General features: G+C 37.2%; 2 protein-coding genes across 5 annotated transcripts in view; one reads left to right on the forward strand and one right to left on the reverse strand.

Annotated features, from left to right (window-relative positions):
• Nucleotides 1-7,293, forward strand: part of LOC143653978 (protein FRA10AC1) — a 51,297-nt gene extending 44,004 nt beyond the window's left edge. For all 4 annotated transcript variants that reach the window (XM_077125404.1, XM_077125406.1, XM_077125403.1 and 1 more), the window contains 2 exons: nt 4,945-5,023; nt 7,178-7,293. In XM_077125404.1, the coding sequence (XP_076981519.1) occupies nt 4,945-5,023; nt 7,178-7,220 (122 nt within the window). In that variant the 3' untranslated portion in view covers nt 7,221-7,293. The remainder of the gene's footprint in view (nt 1-4,944; nt 5,024-7,177) is intronic.
• Nucleotides 7,294-10,372: 3,079 nt separating this feature from the next.
• PDE6C (phosphodiesterase 6C) overlaps nt 10,373-25,384 on the reverse strand; it is an 82,436-nt gene continuing 67,424 nt past the window's right edge. Inside the window, exons 19-22 of the mRNA XM_077124391.1 lie at nt 15,461-15,535; nt 15,262-15,345; nt 14,716-14,881; nt 10,373-10,434 (exon numbers count right to left, since the gene is read on the reverse strand). Of these exons, the coding sequence (XP_076980506.1) occupies nt 10,373-10,434; nt 14,716-14,881; nt 15,262-15,345; nt 15,461-15,535 (387 nt within the window). The remainder of the gene's footprint in view (nt 10,435-14,715; nt 14,882-15,261; nt 15,346-15,460; nt 15,536-25,384) is intronic.

A 25,384-nucleotide genomic window follows, 5' to 3' on the forward strand; every position in this document is an offset into this window, starting at 1 on the left:
GGCTTTGACTCACTCATTTATATTCATTTTTTCATTCCCTCTCACTTTTTTCTCCCCTCCCACTGCCCTCCCCCCCACCCCCACCCCCAGCTGTCTGCATCCTTCCCCACCTCCTTTAGTCTCTTCTTTTACCTCTCCTCAGCTGGGCCACACTTGTAGTGGTAAGGGAGGGAGAACACTGCTCCCAAACCAAAGACTCTCTACTTTAGTTTTAGTTCTTAAAGAAACAAATTATCCAACTCAAGATGATCTACTATCCATTTGGCAAGCAGCATACCATTTACCATAGCAGGTAGAACACATGTCCATTGTCATGGTGTGCCAGACTCGGATCTCCTTTCAGGTGCAATAGTGATCAGTCTTAGACGCTCTTGGCAAATTGAGACCTCAGATTTTGTTATTTATATCTTTTCATTTCCATTTGGATAGCATTCAGTTACCCATCTAACTCATTTAACATATAGATTATTAAAACCAAATAACTTGGGAGAAAACTCCATTTTTATGGGGAAAAATAATTTTAACTTGCACTTGTGGATTGCCTGCTCTTTTGGCCACAAAGGCAAGTGCTTAATAAAAAGCACAAAATATCCCCATTTTACGGTTGAGAAAACTGAGATCCAGAGAATTTAAATAAATTACCTAATGTAAAATAGTTAATGGCCCATCTGGAATTAAATACAGGTTTATGACTCCAAAATCGTTGTCCTATATCATCAGTAACTAATCATCTGTGAATAAAATGCAATCCATTCTTTATACCCCAATTTTTGCAGATACATTTTACAAATCCACATTAAATGATTTGATCTGGTCTGTATCTCAGTTCTTTCTGTAAATTAGGTTTTGTTGGATTATCAGGATTAAATGAGATGATATACTTGGATAGCATGTGCCCTATACAAAATAAGCCCTTGATAACAAGTAGCTTTTATTGTATATCAGAGAAAAGAAAATGATGGCAGACTTTAAACATATTTGTTCTCCAGAACTGTTCAGATCAAAAGTGAAGACTGTTAAGTCTGACCTGTCCATTTACTATCATCATGATAATTGGAGACTTTGGCCATTTCTTCAGTAGGCCTAGTTATTAGGTATTATATAATATTCAGAAAAGCCAAGATGATAGACCTGCTTTCATTATCCAAAGCATATAGGAAAAATCAGTTTTATTCATCACACCCTAAAAGGAACATTAAAAACTTGAAGCAGATCAAGAAGAGAATAACTGAACTGTAGAGAAAAATAGAAATTGTATCATTGATGGAATGTTAGATAAATTGTGGATGTTTAGCTTTGAGAAGCATGAAGGGATGGGAAGAAAAAGGTGGGAAAGTGGACATGGAAACTAGATATTTGCAGAGTTGTTATGTAGGAGATTTATTTTTGGTGACTTGTTGGCAGAACTAGAGTCTGTATAAAAACTGCCTGAACACAAGGGCTTTTTTTTTTTTTGCCTTAAGTTAAGGAAAAATGTATCAGTTAAAACTCTCTTGAGAAAAGGAAAGAACTGCCTCAGAAAGCAGTGAAGTGTGCAACTGTAGGTTGGATGGCCACTTGTTTTTTAGAGATGTTGCAATAAGAGGTTCATACATTAGATAAGGGTTGGAAAAATGACCTCCAAGTTCCTGTTCCAACCCAGTTAGTGATTAAATTCTGATCCACACCTGCCGATAATTTCTGCATAAATTTGACATTGATGCAAGAGTGTAATTTTGTATTGCTCATTTTTCCAACAGTTATTTCCTTAGGAACACTGCCTCACCTCTGGCAGTTGTAGTAGTTATCATAGAAGAGATTTGTAATTTCTTTCACCTTTTAGGGAAACAAGATTTATCAATTCATAGGGTTAGAAGGGACTTTTAAGGTCCTTTAGTCCAACCTTGTAGGTTTGGTTCTCTAAGGACATGTGGCCACTTTTTCAGTAGCTGGTATTTCAAAAAGGGCTATTTTTTTTTTTTAAGTATCTCCTTGCAGTTTTTAATTTTATTCATTTAATATTTATTTTTATTGATATATATTATATATTCACATTCCATGTAATCATTAGAAGTGTACAATCAGTGGTTCACAGTATCATCACATCATGTAGCTGTGCATTTATCATCACAGTTGATTTTTTTCTTCTTTGTGAAAAATAACATATATACAAAAAAGCCCTAAATTTCAAAGTACAGGACAATAATTAGTTGTAGAACAGATTTCAGAGTTTGGTATGGGTTATAATTCCACAATTTTAGGATTTTACTTCTAGCTGCTCTAAGATACCAGAGACTAAAAGAAATATCAATATAATGATTCAGCAGTCATACTCATTTGTTGAACCCTATCTTCTCTGTATAACTCCATCACCTTTGATCTTTCTCCCACTCTTTAGGGGTATTTGGGCTGTGCCCATTCTAACTTTTCCATGTTGGAAATGGCTGTCGATAATATGGGATAAGGGGGTGTAACTAGTTGATGTTTGGAGAGGCTGACCCTCTGCATTTCAGGACTTATCTGTTCCAGGGACCCATCTGGAGGTTGTAGGTTTCTGGAAAGTTACCCTAGTGCGTGGAACCTTTGTAGACTCTTATATAACACTCTAGGTGTTCTTTAGGATTGGAAGGAATGGTTTTTGGTTGGGTTGTGGCAAGTAATGGTAAGTGGCAATTCTAACTGAAGTTTGTGTAAGATTGACCTCCAGAGTAGCCTCTCTACTGTATTTGAACTCTCTTAACCACTGATACCTTATTTGTTACACTTCTTTTCCCCCTTTTGGTCAGGATGGCGTTGTTAATCACATGGTGCCAGGGCCAGGCTCATCAAGGGCTATTTTATAATGTTATTCTAAACTATTTTATTTATTTTAGTAAAACTAGATTGTCTGGTATCCAAAAACAGGTACAGGAAAGCTGCCCTGTGAGAAGTGCTCTTGGGAGAGAACAACAGAGCAGATGTTGTAGGGTCCCTTGAAATTAGTGTCAGGGTCTTCGCATCTTTCCTCAGTTTCAAAGGCCTTGTAGCTTTTTTCCTTTGATATCATTTACAGGGTAACTCTGTAGTAAAACCTTTATTAAGCCTATTTAATTTTTCTATGCTTTTTAAAATCTCAAATTAGTAAATTTTTATGAAAATTGAGTAGAGGACTTTTATTCTTTCTTCTCACATTCAATTTAGGACACTGGCAGTTGTCATTGAGGAGGAATCTTATTTCCAAGACTTTATAATTTTATTGTCTTCATATGTAAGTCATTAGAAATGCAACCCTGTTTTTGGTTTTTTTTTGCCATTTTTGTTAGATTTCATGCCAGAATAGATTTAGTTAGGGCCAAAGTTCAGGCACTCATGTTGATTCATAGACCAAAGTCCAGCAGGTAAACTGCTAGAACCACCATGGCAAATCAATGCTGCCTTATTTTTTTGTGTTGTGTTTAACTAAGGGACATTCTATATTAACAGGCCAAATTTGTGTCAGTTTTTTTTTAGAATAATGACCACTACTGGCAAGGAATTACTTGCTACTTTATGGAATGTAATTTTACTGCCTCAAAATATATTTTTCAGTATTTCATAACTTTTCATGAACTATTTACTATAGAGTGATAATTTGAAACCTTATCTATATTGTTATATTTTCAAGATGAAAACATCTTTGAATTTACTGATTTAAAAAGTAATACAGGGCAGGCCACGGTGGTTGGGTGGGCCTCAGTGGCTCAGCAGGCAGAGTTCTTACCTGCCATGCTGGAAACTGGGGTTCAATTCCCAGGGCCTGCTCGTGAAAAAAAAGTAATACATATAAGGCAGGCAATGGTGGTACAGTGGCATTGTTCTCGCCTGCCATGCTGGAGACCTGGGTTCGATTCCCGGTGTCTGCCCATGCCTCCCCTCCCCACAGAAAAAGTAATGCTCCTTCTTTAAAATACAAACAATTTGGAAATGTTTATGTAAAAAATAAGTGTCCCAAACCCACAGATAATATAATCACTGTTAAATTTGGTTGGTCCAAACAAACTTATAATCCACATATAAATTTATATATATGCATATCACTAATATATATATATATATATATCTTTAGCTTATATTATACTATATGTGTTTTGTAACTTTTAAAAATGTTGATATAGCATGGATATCTTTTTGTGGCAACCCATATGTAGACATTCTGAGGGTTTTTTTTTTTTTTGGTATTTATTTAATCAATCCCTAGTCCTTAATCAGAGGGATTTTGGTTGCTTTCTTTTTATTGTTGTTATGCAGTGAAATATCTTTGTGTATATATCAGAAGTGTTTATTCTGAGAAGATAATTTATGCTAAGTAAATAATCAAATTCTTCAAAGTAGCATTGCTGGGTTGAAGGATATATGCATTTTAAGCAAATCTATGGTGCCAGATTTTCTTCAAGAAAAAGGTTTAAAGAATTTCATTTGCAATAATATATGAAAATACCTGTTTCTTTACTGAAACAGGCTTCTTCTAGTTAATGTAATCAGCATTAATGTTTAAAAATATCTAATAAATACTCTTTCATAGTTTAATTATCTTGTTTAACATATTAGTTCAGGTCTTGACCCTAATGTAAATATGCTTTCTATAAAAATCTTACATGTTTTTTGTATTACTAATAAAAAAGAAGAAACTAAATAAAAAACTATATTGTGAGAGATTAATGTTAGAATTTCTACTTTAACTCTATAACTTTAATAACTTTAAGAAGTTTCTTGTGAGATTTTAAGTCCTTGGTCCCTTCGCTGAAGCACTTTTGTTTCTTTGCTTTTTTTTCTTCTTTTTTTTATTATTATTGTGTCTGGGAGAGTGAATTAAATTTATTGAGAATCATGAAAGTTGAAACTAAACTGCAGTAAAATTCAAAGTTAATTTAATTGCAATAATGTGTAGTTTAAAATGTGATTTGAATAGAATACTCACATTTTAAAAAATCTCTTTCAAATGAATAGGAATGTCTGATGAGGAAGAAAGTACTTCAGAATCTGAACTTTGGAAGGGCCCAGTACCAGAGACAGATGAAAAATCACAGTAAGTCCTGACATTAATGGATAATGCATACCATTAAATCAGTTTAGGATGACCATAACCATTTTTGATAGCAGTTAATGAAAAAAAAAATTAGCATTATGAATGTCTGTTTACTGCCAGAGACTACCTGGCTTAGTAAGACCAGAGTTTATTCCCAGTCACTGTTTGTGGCCATAAACAGCCAACTTGTTCCACTTCCTCTTGACGAATAAATCTTTCACGAGTTTACCTTAACAGATGACCCTCTGGTCTTTGCTCACATTCCTTCAGAAAAGGGCTGTTTACTAGTTTCCAGACAGCCTATTCCATGATATTCTGATGATCAGAAATCAGAGAGAGAGCCTCTTCTACTTGGTGTAAAAGTTTATGTGCCAATGCCCACCTTAGCCCCCAAAAGACAGGTAATTTAGTGTGCTCATTGTTGTCTTCTATGGAGTTAGAGGAGAAAATCTTACCTAGGTTTATGCTGGAATGTATCAACTCTTGTCATATACTGGGACATTCACCACTCAAACTTTAACTTTCAAAAGAGAATGAAATAATACCTACCACATAGTTTATTGTGAAGATTAAATGAAATAAAGAATACCTACAATAGAGTAAGTACCCAAGGAAATTCCCAGTTCCATTCTGTTATTCCCTAGGCTTAGCTATTCATAATAGAAAGAGACCTGTTGACTCATCATGATTCATTAATTTAAGCTGATTATAATATCTGGCTAATTATATGATATAGCCTCAGCATAATAGAATTCAGGTGTGGTCAAAGGCGATTCAACAAGATTACTTTCTCTGGGGCTCTGAGATAAAATTTTTCTGTGACTTTAACCTTTTTGTTCATCCAAACAAAGCATTTCCACATTGTGATCCCTTCAATGTAGTCATTAGAGGTCAGATTATAAAAAGCTATATTGTTGTCTTAGTTAAAATACTAGCTAAACTCTCACCAGTATAACTTTCCCTTGACAAACCTTCATGAAAAAATCTTTAAAAAGATTTCCTAATCCAAAATTCTTTGTAAACTTATAAAATTTGATGTTGGTTAAGTATTGAGTATCTTAACTCCACACAAAAATTCAACCAGTTTCAAATATTTAAATTCCTACTACAATCTTAAAATCCTACTTCACTTTGTTGTCATGCTTAGTGAAAAATAACTATCGTGAGGAATACCAAATTGCAGAAAATTCTTAAATCAACTTTATTTGATTATGTAATTACTTTTTTCTTTAAATTTGAACATAGTTACGATGTTTTTATTCATTCACAATTATTTAAAACCAAATGGTGGAGTCCTGTTGTAAATATTTGAGCTAAAAGAAGATTTCTAAAGAGACTGGTAGGCTGTGCAATTTGACAGTCCAACTTGCTCCCCTGAGCCCAGAAGGAAGAAAAGGAACTATACCTTCATGTAATACTCACTACAACTCTGTGAGAAAATGTAACTCTACTTTACAGATAAGGAAGTTGAGCCCAGAGAAGTTAAATAACTTGCTCACATAGCTAACGAGTTACAAAGCCAGGGCTTAAATACTGTCTGACTTGAAAGTGTGCTATTTCTACTTTACCACTTTGGTTCCCAGTACTAACGTATAGTATAGTTAGTACTTGAGAATTTTCATAGTATTTTGATCTAACATCTCTTGTCAGAGTTCTCTTCTTTGTTTTAGATATATTCATTACTGCCATACATACATTACATACTTGCTATTCTCAGAGTAATTAAAAAACTGCAACCTAAGCAGATTTTGCCCTTTTAAATTCAATAACACCTCTCAGGAGTAAGATAGTTTCTTTTTCATCCATTTTTGATCAGCTTATAGTTTGAAGTGAGAATGAACAGAGAGTATAATGTCAACTGAAAAAGTAAGGAGAAGCAATGACATTTCGCAGAATTCTTCAAAGTAAAATCTTAGGTAACAAATCTAGGAAGAGGTGTCAAAGTATAAAATACTTTAATTTTAATCGATGTGGGTATAGTTCTGATTGTTCTAGAAGCTAAATATTGTTTGAATGCCAAAACATGAAACTATATTAATATAGAGAGGATCATCTAATGTGGTAATAAAATGTTTGTTTATTATCTCATGTGTCACCTAGTAGTTTTTTTAAATCTGTTGATATTAATCAATATATATATATTTTTTTAAATAGGGAAGAAGAATTTGATGAGTATTTTCAAGATTTGTTTCTGTGAAGCTTGAGAAGGAAGCTACATTCCTTAATGTGAAAGTACACTTTGAAACTCTTTATAAAAGTTTTATCTACAAGTTGCGTATTGAGTGATTTGTCTCTGAAAATAAAAAGTCGTATCTACTCTAAGGATGTCAAATATTTTGGAAATTCATTAGTTCTAGTAGAGACAACTTACTGCACAGCATAGAACAACACAATCCATGAAGCCACTCCAGAACACTAAGTCACTTGAGAATCAATTACATAATTTTCAAAGTACCATTTTCTTTAATAGAATATTGCCAAATATTGTCAAGAAATATGGAACTTATTTTCAATTATGTGGAAAATATTTAGAAAGGAGAAAACTATAAATTCTTCTCCCTTCTCAACATTCTCTAGTGTTATCCTTTTCTTGCTAATTTTTTTTTTTTTTTTTTTTTTTTTTTTACATGGGCAGGCACCGGCAATCGAACCCGGGTCCTCGGGCATGGCAGGCAAGCACTCTTACCTGCTGAGCCACTGTGGCCTGCCCTGATTCTCTTTTAATTTCATCTAAAAACCCCACTAAGTAAGCATGTAAAGGATTCTCAAAAGTAGAATATAAGGATTGCTGATAGGTAATCCTCAGGAGCATTTAGAGCCTCCCTTATATTAACTCAATCCTTTGTGTGGCTATTTGGTAGAAAGAAAGTAAAACAGCTCTACTTGGCTTCTCTTTAACAATGGGGGCCTATGAGGAGACGCAAGAATTGGAAAACAATTTTGAGATAGCAGAATTTCCTCCGGTGTAAACCTACAGATCACCTGGATTTAGCCATCCTCATTACCTACTATAAAGGTCAGAGAATCAAATTCACAAAATATTTTCTCAGGGTCTTTCCAGATGGCATATTTTCTACGATAATTAATCTTCTTGGTTTTTTTTTTCAAACATTTAAAATCTCATGATGAAAAAAAGACAGTAACGTCTTTTCCTCATAAGAGTTATTTCTATATGATAAATCAGTAGGAATGGCCCATAATAATATTTTAGATTTGGCTAATTCTCTTTAAAAATAGGCTTATATAAACATTATTTTTATGGCTTATGCTCAGGTAACAGTAAATTTGTTTTAGAAATTGCTGATTCTGTATAACATTTATAGAAAGAAGAGATAGAAGTAGGCAGTCCAGACTTCCTGTTGGTCACCTTGACCCCAAAATTACCAATTCCAGTGAAACAGCATGGAGAAGAGCCAGTGTGAGAAGAAATTAAAAGTGGGAATTAAGAGGAATTAAGACTCAGCACCAGGGGATTGAGAAAACCTTCTCGACCAAAAGGGGGAAGAGAGAAATGAGACAAAATAGAGTATCAGTGGCTGAGAGATTCCAAACAGAGTCAGAGATTATTCTTACACATTAAATAGATAACACCTTTTTAGTTAAAGTGTAACAGGCTGGAGGGAACTGCCCGAAAATGTAGAGCTGTGTTCCAGTAGCCATGTTTCTTGAAGATGATTGTATAATGATACAGCTTTCGCAGTGTGACTGTGTGATTGTGAAAACCTTGTGTCTGATGCTCCTTTTATTTACCTTGTCACCAGACGAGTAGAACATATGGAATAAAAATAAATAACAGGAGGAACAAATGTAAAATTTTGTAGCTTGATATGCTAGTGATCAGTGAAAGGGAGGGGTAGGGGGTATGGTTTGTATGAATTGTTTTCTGTTTTTATTTCTTTTTCTGAATTGATGCAGATGTTCTAAGAAATGATCATGATGATGAATATACAACTGTGATGAAAAAAGAATGTTTATATTGTATGTTGATTGGTTTTATTAAAAAATTTTTAAAAAGAGGTATACGAAGAGCACTTGTCCCCATCCCTTATATATCTTTTCAATTGCTTGTCCACAGCTATTTCATCTCTAGCTCCTAGAGGATGAAGCTAGTGTTCTGAACAGAGACTGCGTTGCTCTTTCACTTTGTAGACTTTTTTTTCACTGATCCATATTTATCTTCCCTTACCTCAAATTAGTTTAAATTATTAGGATTATTGAGGCCTCACAAAGAGTATAAAGTAGATTAAGTATGTCTTTAACCTCTTCACTTCACCCTAATACACTGCCAATGCCTTAATTTTAAGGACCTCCTTTCCCCATTACCACCTAATTTGGGCTGGCTTTTTTTTTTTTTTTTTTTTTTTTTGCCTTTCCCTTGCTTCTTTCTCATGTATACCACTTACAGGAATTTATCAAATTTGACTTCCTAGACTACAGATAATTCACTACAAAGCAAATTAATACCACAAGGGACCAAATGAGGTCCCAGTGATCTAATTTGTTTTCTAATTTGGTCTCTGATAGTAAAGAAGAAATTTTAAATGCACTGTGTAGTGGAAGCACACTTAGTTTCTCTTGACAATTCAATATTTAGAATGGCTGGTAATAGTTATACTAATCATTTTTAGAAAGTGATCGCCATTGTGGTTTTTCCAAACTACTTTTGATTGTGAAGTTGAGTTTAATTTGCATTAGAATTATAGAAGTAGTGTCTTACAAATTGATAACTCTTTCAATCAAACATTAAACATTTAAAAAGTGTTCTTAGTTACACATAGAAAAAGAACTGATTTCAGACCTTGGTGTGGTGGTTGGGGGGAGGGGCATAGGATGAAGACATAATTTTTATAAACTGCCAGAAATAGTGCAGTCTTTACCATTGCACTGTCAATGGTAAAAAGTAGAGGAAAGAGATGATATCCATTTCAGGTGGACTAGCTTTTGATATCTCTTTTTCTGTTTGTTTTCTATGTTGTATTTACATTCCAGATTCTCTTATGCTGTTGATGAGAGATGTTCAGGGAGGAGATTGAGCTATGAACCACAATCATAAGGACTTAAAAAACAAAACAAAACTTATGACTAGTTTCAGAATTGCATGTTTTTAAGTTAAAACACATTGGCACCAACACTGCATCCATTTTTTGTCTTATTTTTCACTTTTGTTGAAATTTATTTTACCCTCAGAGTTTTCAGGCTAGCAGTATATTTTTTCTTGAGCAGGAAGGTAGCATTTCTGAAGATCCTCTTGCTCTGTTCCTTGATGGTTTGTTGAATGAGGTTCCTCTGTTTTCTGTTTTTCTTCAGAAAGTGAAAATAATATTTGAAATTTAGACCAATCCTATTATATCACAACATTAAACATGTTTTGGACTTTCTGTCATCTTCACCAACTCTTGAATCTTCTGCAGCTAGTAAAAAGGAGAAAAGTAATGTTATCCAGAGTCATTGGATATATACCCTAATTGGTAGTTTTACCCAGTTATAAGTACTAAGGGTTTGACCATTTAAAAACTTGAATTCATATTCAGAATTTGTCCATTTAAAAAATAATTGGACTAACATGATTAAGTATCCTAATTCCTCAAAGAACCACTGCACCATGCAATCTGGGATGTTTTCAGTTTGTCTTTTTTTATCTGTATACTCAAAAATGAATAACAAGAACTTTGTTTGAATTAGTTCACAATCTATAATTAAAAATTGTTTGACATGTATTTTTGTATTTTTATTCAAGAATTAAAGTTTTAGTTCTTGTAAAATAAGCTTCATGTTTAAGATTATTTTTAATTTTGATTCAGAAAGGATTACTATGTGATAATATTTTTAAAAAATGATCCTACAGAATATGTGGAAAAAATAACCCTATATAAACTGTGGACAGTAGTTATAGTACTACTTTAATAATCATTCATCAATTGAAACAAATGTAACTATTCTTAAAAAATAGTAGAATTACAAAAAAAAGTGTTAGCAAGTGTAACGAATTTTCCACACGAATGCAAGTGATGGGGTGCTGTATCAGAATCCTGTATTTTATGCATGATTATTCTGTAAACCTACAACTTCTCAAAAAAAAGTTTTTTAAATATACTAGCAAGAAAAACAGTCCCCATAAGTATTTTTTGTCTCATTTCCCTGGCTTCATTGTACAGTTGATCATTTCAGTTATATTTAAAACAACACACTGTTAATTGACTTAAACTTACCATTGAAAGCTGTGGAAGACCATGTTGATAGCTATTTTTGAATATTTTCTATCTGTATTAAAGCATGCTATACAACTAGTTTCCTAATTTGGGAAAATTTGGGAAATATTTGGATATGTCTAATAGAACCAACTAAACATTAAATAGTTTGGTTCACTTGAGTTTAACTTGTGTGTGTTTTGAACTATCACTGAAGGTGTTTGGGGACAAACAGGTAAAATAAAAGCCAGGCTAATATTTCTATACCTACTTGGGACTATAGGAATAAGCATTTGATACTTAAAAAAAAAAAGACTCACATGAAATAAATTGAGTAGCTTAGTAGAGAAGCACCAGTTCTGGTTTTGTGGCACCCTAGAATTTCTGTATTTAGTTCAAAGGACATTCTGGAATTCTTCATAAGTTTCCTCATGTAAAAAAATATATTTTAAGTATACAGATAGTATTTCAAATATAGGAGAGAGAAATTGGGGAAAAGGGGAGAAGTGAAAAAATGCCTCAATTTCAGAAATTTTAATGACATTCTTAGGAGTCTGTATGAAAATTAAGTACATTTTCCTTTAACGGATTCCTTTAGACTACCTCTTATTTTTTGTAAAACCACTTTATTGAGATTCAGTTCACATACCATCAAATTTGCCCATTTAAGGTATACAATTCAATGGTATTTCACTATTGTGTACATTCACAGAGTTGTGCAACCATCAACACAGTCTACTTTTAGAACATTTTTATCAGTTCCCATAGAAATCCTATCCCTATTAGCAGTCACTCCCCACTTCCTCTCAACCACTCTCCTATAGCTCTAAGGAACCATTAATCTGATTTCTGTTTATAGATTTACCTGTCATTGACATTTCAAATAAATGGAATCACATATATGGTTTTTGTGACTGACTTCTTTCACTTAGCATAATTTTTTAAGGGTCATCCATGTTGTAGCATGTACTTCATTCCTTTTTTATGATTGCATACTGTTCCTTTGCATGGATAGGCCATATTTTATTAATCTTTTCATCAGTTTATAGGCATTTGTTTTATTCCCACCTTTTGGCTATTGTGAATAATGCTGTTATGAACAGTCATGTACAAGTTTTTGTTTGAAAATCTGTTTTCAGTTCCTTTGGATAATAAGTAGAAATGGAATTTCTGGGTCATATGGTAACTATTTAATATTTTGAGGAACTGCCAAACTGTTTTCCACAGCAGCTGCACCATCTTACTGTTTTACATTCCCACCAAGGCACAAGAGTTCCAATTTCTCTACAACCTCTCCAACACTTATTACTGTGTCTTTTTTATTATAGCCATCCTAGTAAGTGTGAAGTGATATCTCTTTATGATTTTGATTTGTATTTCCCTAATGACTTTGAGTATCTTTTCATGTGCTTATTGACTATTTGTATATCTTCTTAGAAGAAATGTATTGAGATTCTTTGCCCTGTTTTTTATATTGGGTTATCTGACATTGTTTTTTGAGTTGTGAGAGTTCTTGATATATTCTAATTATAAGCAAATACTTTCTCCCATTCTGTGGTTTCTCTTTGACTTCCTTCATAGTTTGGTATCATTCGAATGTCATATTCTTAAAATAGCCACTAAAACACATGATCTTGTACATCTTTAATTTTAGTGCTAGTTTATTTCAGATGCTAAGAATCTCTTCCTTGAATGAAAGTTCTTGATCCTTCTTTCAGCGATACTGTATACTCTCAGTGTGATAAGCTGAGTTATAATGTAATATTTTTTTATATCTCAAAACTTGATTCTTGAATTAGACCTTCAGCTGACTCGCAGTTTTTCAGAACCAATTATATCCAGCCATACTTTGTTTCTCTACTTTCTGAATTTTTGTTCTGCTATGAAGTTTTGAAACAATTGTTCCTCTGTTATAGTTTTACTCTGCTTACTAGTTTGATAAGAACTTTGAAAGTATATTGATGCTCCTTGTGTAAGTTCAGCAGTGGAGAGCTGTATTGTGTGGGGCTCACTGAGCAGGCTATTTGGCCTGAAAAGGGCTATCATTTGTGGGGGGGGGGGGGCAAGATTATGGAGGGGCTTAAGTATTCAGCTCAATAATTTGGACTTTAATTTAATGAGAAGCCATTGAAAGTTTCTGAATAAGGAACTGTGTGGGAAAAGTGATATTTAAGAAGGTTCATTGGCTTGAGGAGTTGAATACCAACGAAAGTGGGGGAGAGCCGAAAACTAGGACACTAGCTAGAAATTATTAGGATAGTGAGAGTGAGAGTTAGCCCTTATAGCTATCTCTTAAACCTTTTCCTTTTAAGTAGTTTACTGAAGAAATAGTGGAATTTTAATTCAGCTTCCCTGGTTCTAAAATACCTGCTTAAAAATTAATTTGCAGGTGGGTGGGCCACAGTGGCTCAGCAGGCAGAGTTCTCGACTGCCATGCTGGAGACCTGGGTACGATTACCAGTGCCTGCCCATGCGGAAAAAAAAATTGATTTGTAAATCTTTGGGAATACAATAAAATTAAAGTCACTGCTGGAATTTATAATCCCTGTTTCCCTCATTTTCCAATTAGGATCTTTTTCACAGATATTCTTTGAACTTAGTTTTTTTAGATTTATGAACCAAAGGTCTAACAGGTTAAGTCCAGCCTTAGGACATATTAGAACCACCAGGAGACAAATTTGGGAATATTTCTATGAAATTGGTTTCTAAGGCATCTAGATATGTTTACAAAATTTTTGTCGCTCCAGCTCATACCCTTTTCCAGTAGACATCTGAGGCATTTTTTTTTAATAGCTCATAATGGGTTCTGAAGACAGAATGCCTGGGTTCAAATTCTGATTCTGCCACTTAATAGTTCTGTGATCTCTCTGTGCCATGGTTTTCTCACCTATAAAATGGCAGGTGGAGTGAGGGTGGGGGAGTAATGATAGTATCTACTGTCAAGGGCTGTTATAAAACTTAAGTGAGTTAACATAGTGTCTGGCGTAGTAAGTGCTAGTGAACTTAACTATTATAGAAGAATGGTGGTGAGATGTCTCTGTGCCTCCTCCCAGGAGTTTCTGCTTTGGTGTTAGGAATTTGGATAAACTGACTTATTAACTTAGCCACATATATAATTAGACAATATAGATTAGCCTAATGGTTTATTTATTGTTCACTGAATTTGTTGTTTTCCCCACATACACCATCTTTTCAGAAAATGTTTAAATAACATTAAAAGGGTCCTCTTGGCAATAAGCAAATGTTTGGTACAGGACCGTTTTGACAATTGTTCATTTTTTCAATGAACATTTTTTGAGTTGCTTTGTGCCAGGCACAAAGCTCAATGCCTGGGGATACAAAATAATGTACTTAGTCCATAAAAAATCCTAAGTATAATAGGACAAAAATTCAGAAATTAATTTATATGCAAATAAAGCATAGAATATCCATACCCAGTATACTGAATACCAAAAGAAAATGTCAAGAGCTATGTAAGGGACCTTATAGCCTGTTCCTGCTAACCTTTTTCAATCATATTTTCTTCTTTTCCTTCTTCCTGCTTTTTCATTTCCTCTTCAATTACCTTCATCTTTGCATCATACTCATCAGCTAGGGATTTCCATTCCGTTCTGTTATTCTGTAGACCATCCAGCATAGGTGTGATTTCACTGTGAAACCGTGAGAACTCCTAGAGAGAATTTTAAGTCAATAACTACTTAAATCATATACTTGGTTTTAACTACTTTTTAAAATGTAGAGGAACAGGTATAAGGAATTGTTACAGTACTCAAAGCTTCTGGAATGAACTTAACACAGAGGCTTTACAGCTTGGGAAAGACAGATGCTGTCTCTCCTGTCTGCCTAAATAAATCTTCAATTTGCTCATATCTGAGTTCTCTCACTTTTTGTCCACCCCTGAATAAGAGATTAGGATAAAATCTCAAACTATTTTGGAATGACATGACCACCCCTAATGACCTTCCATCTGGGTGCTTATTTTGGTTACAGTTGAAAGAAAAATTCACATCCAAATATATTTCATTCAAATCATCAATTCTGTTTTCTCACCTTATATACAAAAGTACAAACAAAATCAATAAATCCAACTTGAAGTTTAGGTAGTTCATCTTTTTTGTTTCTGTCCATCATAGGCTAGAAAAAGAAATAAATCCCTCTAAAGATTGTTTTCTGAGATTCAGTGAACAAAATATACTGATATGTACTGATAACTTTTAATAAGAATGCATTTTTAAGTCAAGGTCTTTACAATAGGTTGCTGTTGCAGAACTGTTCTCTCCAGATCGCCTTGTTCCCAAAATTCGCTTGCAACCAGAAGGGCTACCTGCAAATAAGAAAGGCTTGGCTCGTTAAAGTCCACTTATTAATAGAGAATCTGCATTATATTAGTTTATAGTTAATGCTTGCTTTCGTACCATATGCTCCTAAATATTAAAAAGATGTAATCTGTAGATTGTATTGAAATGGGAAAAGGAAACTTTTCCCTCTAACTTCCACAATCTAGATTAATTCTTGGGAGTGCCTGTCTTCTAACTTACTTTTGCCACCACCTCTCAACAATGAAAAGGGGAGATAGGGGGATATTTAATTTCACTTAGATTATACTTCAAGCTCTAACGCTGCCAAAGTCATCCTCTTGTCCTGCTTATCTGTTAGAAACTAGTACACATGCCTGTGACCGCTCACACATGTACAGATTAGTGTACAGCTTGATTACAGTGTGAGGAAATTCAAAGGTTAGTTTATATTGAAAATTAGCAACATTAAGTTCATTGAACACCTGCTAAGTACTTTACACTGGCATGTGCCCACCTTGCCAAGAGGAATAAGACACGACTTTTTTCTTTAAAGACTCACACTCTAGTAAAGACAGTCATGTAAACAATGTGGTAGGTGCTACAATAATATGAAATGCTATGCATCAAGAAGTGAGTAAAGACAAGTTTCATAAAGGGGGGGGGATTGCAGGAATGATGTACAGAGATAAAATTGAAATGTCCAGAGTTTATGAGAGTAGGACCTTAGAGTGTGAGGTAGTGACACGGGAGAGAGTTATGGGAAATGAGCCCAGGAGTGTGAGTTAAAGACAGATAATGACAGGCCATGTAAACTTTGCTGCAAAGTTTGAACTTGATTCTCTAAGGTAGTGGTTTTTATTCCTCGGGTCTCAGGGTTCCTCCAAAGTACACAGTGACCCAAGAGGATGGAGGCCAAAAGGGTTAAGCTAAAATAGCTTTGCTTTTTTCTCTTTAATAAAGTGGCTTTTAAACAAGTTTTTCTGGGAGGAAAATGGATCTCACTTATAAAAAAAAATTTGGAAACTCTGGCATTGGGGAGTTCAGAAGGATTTTAAGCAGTGGAGTAGCTGAGCACAGCTCTATTTATAAACAATCCCAGCAGCAGGTCAGAAGACGGATCGGGAAGTTAATGAAGAGAGAGGATCAACTAGGAGGCTGCCACCATAGTTGTGATGAAAGTCCGAACTGAGATACAGCAAGGGCGATAGACAGGAATTGATTTTGAAATGGGAGATGAACTCAAGCAAAACTCTAAATTTCTGGCTTGGGTGATTGTAGGTAAAGAATATAGGAGGAAGAGCAATGCTGTCAGGGTGAAGGAGGGCAAGTGTTTGGTTTTGGAACTAATGGGTTCCAATTAGACTATATCTTTATAATACAATACACATTTACTGTTGAACCCAATTCATTCTGGCCTGTCTTTTGCTGAGAGAGCAATAAGTAAGAGACAAAGTGGTAAACTAGTCCCGCCCCAACCCCACTTCCTAGTGGAAAGCAACATTTGATATGCTGGTTTGTTTGTTTCGGACGTGCATGGACCCGGAATCGAATCTGGGTCTCCTGCATGGCAGGCAAGAATCCTACCACTGAACTACCCTTGCACCCCAGAAAGTGACATTAGATGTGAACTCTAATGAAGGAACAGACAGCAACTTTTAATGATTGCTAGCACACTGAAGAAGAAATTGTAAGGGCAAAACCACTCTTTGATAGAGGAAACACTGATAAGTTACTCCTGTCTTATGCTGACATCTCCTCTACTAAAAAACTCATTCATTCCTTGAATAATTTTACATAAAATTTTATAGCCTGTTCAATGATAAGGAATTCCCTTTAGAAAGCATTTTCTTTCCAAGGTTCCCATTGTTTGCCTTGGTGTAAGCCTGATCAGGTGATATAGTCTGATTGATGTTGATGAATTCTCAAAAGTTACATGCCTTCTTCATTATAGAAGCCCAACATTTTGTTTCTACTTGTTTTAACATCTCAACTTTCTCTTCTTTTAAAATTACAAACCAATTGTTTAAGAGGACAAGACCAGAGAAAGATAATTGCTCATAATATATAGTCATATAATTGATAGCTAATAGTAAAATTTGGAGGGTTGGCAGGTATCTTTATGTGGACTTTTCCATGGAACTTAGTATCTATTTCTTAGGGTTCCCTAGAGAAACAGAATCAACAGGAAATAACTGTAAATATAAAATTTATAAAAGTGTCTCACATAACCGTGGGAACGTAGAGTCCAAAATCTGTAGGGCATCTGTAGGGCAGTCTGTAAAGCTGAAGATTCCAGTGGAGGGTCTGGATGAACTCCACAGGAGAGGCTTGCCAGCCGAAGCAGGAAGAGAACCTGTCTCTTCTGAATCCTCCTTAAAAGGCTTCCAGTGATTAGAATAAGCATCACTCATTAAAGAGGACACTCCACTTGGCTGACAAGTAGAATCAGCTGTGGATGTAGCTGATGTGATCATGATTTAATTCTATGAAATGTCATAGCAAAAGACAGGCCAGCACTTGCCCAACCAGACAAACAGGTACCACCACCTGGCCATGTTGACACCTGAACCTGACCATGATAGTCCACCCCTTGTCAACTTGGCAGCTATACTCATCACCTTAAACCATACCTAATTCTAAATAGAAAACAATAAAAGACATTTTTTTCTTACCTAACAATGCTCAACTGTCCTGCATATAACTGGAAATACATTACATCTCTCCAGAATAGAGGTGCAAATCCTTGGGTAATATTCATTCTTAAACTTGATATCTTACAACTTAAATAGTATAACATGAAGAAAACAGCATTACAGTCCTCATTTCTGTAACTGATCACGTGGTCATAGTTCATATGTATTACTACCTTCTTCCACTACCCATTCCATGTTCCCTTTATCCTCAGCAAGCACTTCAGCTGGCCGTGGTTCTTTGCCTGGTGGGGTGACCTGAACCTTCATTCCTGAAGTTTCAGAGCCATTGGTAGCCCTGCCTGGATTGGGTTGTTGCAATTTTCCATTGATTTTAATCACAGGGCATGGTAGTACTAAAAGATGCCCTAGGGGATCTCCTATATTCCAAGAAAACTCTTCTTTACCTCCATTGTGTAGTTGCAGTCCTGTTTCCCCCTGATAGTCAGGGCCAATCACCCCAGCCAGTAATGTAATCCTCTTCTTGGCTTGTTGATCCAGGGGCATGAAAAGCCCTAAGTAACCAGGTGGCAGTCTTAGATTCCAGTTCAATGGAATCATTGTTGTTTCTCCTGGTGGAAGCATTCCCCTTTTGGAACTAAAACCTGTAGACCAGCAGAGCTCAAGGTTGCAGGGACAGGAAGCAAAAATTTTCCTAGTGGATCACTAGGGGTAATAGTGAGTGGTGCCACTCCCATTTCCACCCCTTAGTTCCTGGACCCATGGATCCTGGCTATGGGAGAAACAGCACCATACAGCGGACACTGATTCAGAGTATACACAGCTTCCTGGAGAACATTACCCCAGTCCTTCAAGGTATTGCCACCTAGTTGGCACCATAATTGAATTTTCAAAAGTCCATTCCACCATTCTAGCAATCCATCTGCTTCTGGATGATGGGGAACATGGTGGGACCAGAGAACTCCATGAAGCATGTGCCCATTCCCACACTTCATTTGCTGTGAAGTGTGTTCTCTGATCAGAAACAATGCTGTGAGGAATACCATGACGATGGATAAGGCATTCTGTAAGCCCACGGATGGTAGTTTTGGCAGAAGCATTGCATGCAGGGAAAGCAAACCCATATCCAGAGTATGTGTCTATTCCAGTTAGAACAAATCGCTGACCCTTCCATGAAGGGAGTGGTTCAATGTAAATCAACCTGCCACCATGTAGCTGGCTGGTCACCTTGGGGAATAGTGCCATATGGGGGGCTAAGCGTGGGTCTTTGCTGCTGGAAGATTGGGCACTCACCAGTGGCTGTAGCCAGGTCAGCCTTGGTGATTGGACGTCCATGTTATGGAGCCCATGCATAACTTCAATCCCTACCACCATGAACACTTTGTTCATCAGCCCATTGGGCATGCCAGGAGTTGCTGGGGAAAGAGGCTGACTGGTATCCAAAAATGGGTCAACTTATCCACTCGATTATTAAAACCTTCCTCTGCTGAAGTCACCCTCTGGTGCACATTCACATGGAACACAAATATCTTTATGTTTTTAGTCCACTGAGAAAGGTCTATCCACATACCTCTTCCTCAGACCTCCTTGTCACCAATTTTCCAATTATGTTTTTGCCAAGCCCTTGATCATCCAGACAAACCATTAGCAACAGCCCATGGGTCAGTATATGAATGCACCTCTGGCCAGTTCTCCTTCCAAGCAAAATGAACAACCATGTGCACTGCTCGAAGTTGTGCCCATTGGGAGGATTTTCCCTCACTACTGTCCTTCAAGGACACTCCAGAAAGAGGTTGTAGTGCTGCAGCTGTCCACTTTCGTGTGGTTCCTGCATATTGTGCTGAACCATCTGTAAACCATGCCCAAGTTTTCTCTTCCTCCATCAATTCACTGTAAGGAACTCCCCAAGAGGCCATAGCTCTGGTCTGGGAAAGAGAATGTAATGTGGTAGGAGTGGAGACCATGGGCATTTGGGCCACTTCCTCGTGTAACTTACTTGTGCCTTCAGGACCTGCTCTGGCCCTGTCTCGTATATACCATTTCCATTTGATGATGGCATGCTGCTGTGCATGCCCAACTTTATAGCTTGGTAGGTCAGACAATACCCAGCTCATGATAGGCAACTTGGGTCTCATGGTAACTTGGTGGCCCAAGGTTAAACGTTTGGTCTCTACTAAGGCCCGGTAGCAGGCCAAAAGCTGTTTCTCAAAAGGAGAGTTGTTATCTTCAGCAGATGGTAAGACTTTGCTCCAAAATCCTAAGGGTCTGCATTGTGATTCTCCTATAGGGGTCTGCCGAAGGCTCCAAACAGCATCTCTATTTGCCACTGACACTTCCAGCACCATTGGATCTGCTGGATCATATGGTCCAAGTGGGAAAGCAGCTTGTATAGCAGCCTGGACCTGTCACAGAGCCTCCTCTTGTTCAGGTCCCCATTCAAAATTAGCAGCTTTTCTGGTCACTCAATAAATGGGCCAGAGTAGAAACCAGAATCCAAAGAGACCAAGTAGGCATTGCGCCTCCTTTTTGGTTGTAGGAGGGGCCAGATGCAGCAACTTATCCTTCACCTTAGAAGGGATATCTTGACATGCCCCACACCACTGGACACCTAGAAATTTCACTGAAGTGGAAGGCTCTTGTATTTTTGTTGGATTTATCTCCCATCCTCTGACATTCAAATGCCTTACCAGTAAGTCTGGAGTAGTTGTTACTTCTTGTTCATTAGGTCCAGTCAACATGATATCATCAATATAATGGACCAGTGTGATGTCTTGTGGGAGGGAGAAATGATCAAGTTTCCTGCAGACAAGATTATGACATAGGGCTAGAGAGCTGATATGCCCCTGAGGTAGGACAGTGAAAGTATATTGCTGACCTTGCCAGCTGAAAGCAAACTGTTTCTGGTGATCCTTACTAACAACTATTAAGAAAAAAGCATTTGCCAGATCAATAGCTGCATACCAGGTACCAGGGGATGTATTGATATGCTCAAGCAATGATACCACATCTTGAACAGCAGCTGTAACTGGAATTGCCACCTGGTTGAGCTTACGATAATCAACTGTCATCCTCCAAGACCCATCTGTTTTCTGCACAGGTCAAATAGGAGAGCTGAGTGGGGATGTGGTGGGAATCACCACCCCTGCATCCTTCAAGTCCTTAAGAGTGGCAGTAATCTCTGCAATCCCTCCAGGAATCTGATATTGCTTCTGATTAACTATTTTCATAGGTAGGGACAGTTCTAGTAGCTTCCACTTGGCTTTTCCCACCATAATAGCCCTCACTGCACGATTTAGAGAGCCAATGTGGGGATTCAGCTAGTTGCTCAGTATGTCTATTCCAATTATGCATTCTGAAACTAGGGAAATAACTACAGAATAGGTCCGAGGCCCCACTGGATCCCTGTGAGACAGACCTGAGCTAAAACTCCATTGATCACCTGGCCTCCATAAGCCCCCACTCTGACTGGTGGACCACAGTGATGTTTTGGGTCCCCTGGAATTAATGTCACTTCTGAACCAGTGTCTAATAATCCCTGAAATATCTGATCATTTCCTTTTCCCCAATGCACAGTTACCCTGGTAAAAGGCCATTGGTCTCCTTGGGGAAGACTTAGAGGAAGATTAACAGTATGAATTTGTGGCAGTGTAACAGGTTTCTCCCCCAAAGGGACTTGGCCTCCCCTTCATTCAAGGGGCTCTGGGTCTGTAAACTATCTCAACTCTGGAAATTGATTAAGGGGCTGTGACTCTCTGTTTTTGTAATTCAAGTTAGACTTCTGCTCACTTGACCTAGAACTCTTGTTTATACAGCTCAAAAAAGAATTTAGTAGACTGCCCATCTGTTGTATTTCTGGGTACCCCATGATTTACTAGCCACCATGACAAATCTCTGTGAGTCAGATTATTTTGACTCCTGCTTTGAGTTTGCTGTCTATTAGCTTCATCCACCCTGTCTTTGGCGATTAAGTGCTGCCACCTGGCTTCTGCCAACTCGGGATCTGGTCATCCCCATTGTGTTTAAGGATTCCAGCTCAATGACAGCCATTCCCACAGTAATATCTGACCTACAGAGAAGTGCAACTATACTTCAGGGATGATGGTGCTAGTGTCACAAACTTATTTTTCATTGTTCTGGTAAAAGGTGCATCCTCGATCAAGATATTTACATGCCGGAAGATGGCGGCTTAGTAAGACGCGCGGATCTTAGTTTCTTCTCCAGGACAGCTACTAGGGGAGTAGAAACGATACAGAAAGCGCCCAAAGCCACAACAGAGATAAAAAAGACAGCGTACCCCATCCTGGAACGGCTGGCTGGCTGAGAGAAGCAGCTCGGGTGAGATCGCCGAGGCACGCGGGCCTCACCGGGCGGGGTGGCAAGCGGCCGGAGTTACTCCTTCCCCCTTCCCGGGCCGGCTGGGATAATTGGAGAGGCGGTCCCCTGAAACCAAGGCGGCTGGCGCCCACACCACGCGCAGCCCCCCGGACCAACTGAGAGAATTGGATCGGAAATCCCCAGGCTGCGGAGAACGGTGACGGGTGGGGGAGGCCCCTTCCAAACCCGTGACTCCCGGGGAACGTGCACTCTCTCGGGCGGGCCGCTGCCGCTGGCGCCCTCCCGCCACGCTTGTCGCCCAGGGCCGACTAGGAAATTCGGACGGGCTCTTTCCCGGGCTGCAGCGGCCAGCAACCCTCCCTGCGTTCGGACCCCGGGCCGGCTCAAGCCGCTTCGGCTAGCGAACCCCCCAGACGGCGAGAGTTTTCCAAAGTTTAAGGTCCCACAGCACCTTTTACTGGTGGGACCCGCAGACAAACATGTGCCACGAGCGCCACCTACTGGGCAGGATAAGAAAAACAGAACCCAGAGATTTCACAGAAAAATCTTCCAAACTTTTGGATCCAATACCCAGGGAAATCTGTCTAAATGCGCAGACACCAACAGAAGATAACGGATCATGCTCAAATAATTGAAAATATGGCCCAGTCAAAGGAACAAACCAATAGTTCAAATGAGATACAGGAGCTGAGACAACTAATGCTAAATATACGAACAGAAATGGAAAACCTCTTCAAAAACGAAATTGATAAATTGAGGGAGGACATGAAGAAGACATGGGCTGAACATAAAGAAGAAATAGAAAAACTGAAAAAACAAATCACAGAACTTATGGAAGTGAAGGACAAAGTAGAAAAGATAGAAAAAACAATGGATACCTACAATGATAGATTCAAAGAGACAGAAGATAGAATTAGTGATTTGGAGGATGGAACATCTGAATTCCAAAAACAAATAGAAACTATCGGGAAAAGAATGGAAAAATTTGAACAGGGTATCAGGGAACTCAAGGACAATATGAACCGCACAAATATACGTGTTGTGGTGTCCCAGAAGGAGAAGAGAAGGGAAAAGGAGGAGAAAAACTAATGGAAGAAATTTTCACTGAAAATTTCCCAACTCTTATGAAAGACCTAAAATTACAGATCCAAGAAGTGCAGCGCACCCCAAAGAGATTAGACCCAAATAGGCGTTCTCCAAGACACTTACTAGTTAGAATGTCAGAGGTCAATGAGAAAGAGAGGATCTTGAAAGCAGCAAGAGAAAAACAATTCATCACATACAAGGGAAACCCAATAAGACTATGTGTAGATTTCTCAGCAGAAACCATGGAGGCTAGAAGACAGTGGGATGATATATTTAAATTACTAAAAGAGAAAAACTGCCAACCAAGACTCCTATATCCAGCAAAATTGTCCTTCAAAAATGAGGGAGAAATTAAAACATTCTCAGACAAAAAGTCACTGAGAGAATTTGTGACCAAGAGACCAGCTCTGCAAGAAATATTAAAGGGAGCACTAGAGTCAGATACAAAAAGACAGAAGAGAGAGGTATGGAGAAGAGTGTAGAAAGAAGGAAAGTCAGATATGATATATATAATACAAAAGGCAAAATGGCAGAGGAAAATCTTATCCAAACAGTAATAACACTAAATGTTAATGGACTGAATTCCCCAATCAAAAGACATAGATTGGCAGAATGGATTAAAAAACAGGATCCTTCTATATGCTGTCTACAGGAAACACATCTTAGACCCAAAGATAAACATAGGTTGAAAGTGAAAGATTGGGAAAAGATATTCCATGCAAATAACAACCAGAAAATAGCAGGAGTGGCTATACTAATATCCAACAAGTTAGACTTCAAATGTAAAACAGTTAAAAGAGACAAAGAAGGACACTATATACTAATAAAAGGAACAATTAAACAAGAAGACATAACAATCATAAATATTTATGCACCGAACCAGAATGCCCCAAAATACGTGAGGAATACACTGCAAACACTGAAAAGGGAAATAGACACAAATACCATAATAGTTGGAGACTTCAATTCCCCACTCTCATCAATGGACAGAACATCTAGACAGAGGATCAATAAAGAAATAGAGAATCTGAATATTACCTTAAATGAGCTAGACTTAACAGACATTTATAGGACATTACATCCCACAACAGCAGGATACACCTTTTTCTCAAGTGCTCATGGATCATTCTCAAAGATAGACCATATGCTGGGTCACAAAGCAGGTCTTAACAAATTTAAAAAGATTGAAATCATACACAACACTTTCTCGGATCATAAAGGAATGAAGTTGGAAATCAATAATAGGCGGAATGCCAGAAAATTCACAAATACCTGGAGGCTCAACAACACACTCTTAAACAACGAGTGGGTCAAAGAAGAAATTGCAAGAGAAATTAGTAAATACCTCGAGGCAAATGAAAATGAAAACACAACATATCAAAACTTATGGGATGCAGCAAAGGTAGTGCTAAGAGGGAAATTTATTGCCCTAAATGCCTATATCAGAAAAGAAGAAAAGGCAAAAATGCAGGAATTAACTGTTCAATTGGAAGAACTGGAGAAAGAACAGCAAACTAATCCCAAAGCAAGAAAAAGGAAAGAAATAACAAAGATCAGAGCAGAAATAAATGAAATTGAAAATATGAAAACAGTAGAGAAAATCAATAAGACCAGAAGTTGGTTCTATGAGAAAATCAATAAGATTGATGGGCCCCTATCAAGATTGACAAAAAGAAGAAGAGAGAGGATGCAAATAAATAAGATCAGAAATGGAAGAGGAGACATAACTACTGACCTCACAGAAATAAAGGAGGTAATAACAGGATACTATGAACAACTTTATGCTAATAAATACAACAATTT

This window comes from Tamandua tetradactyla, chromosome 13, assembly GCF_023851605.1.
Source record: "Tamandua tetradactyla isolate mTamTet1 chromosome 13, mTamTet1.pri, whole genome shotgun sequence".
Classification (NCBI taxonomy): domain Eukaryota; kingdom Metazoa; phylum Chordata; class Mammalia; order Pilosa; family Myrmecophagidae; genus Tamandua; species Tamandua tetradactyla.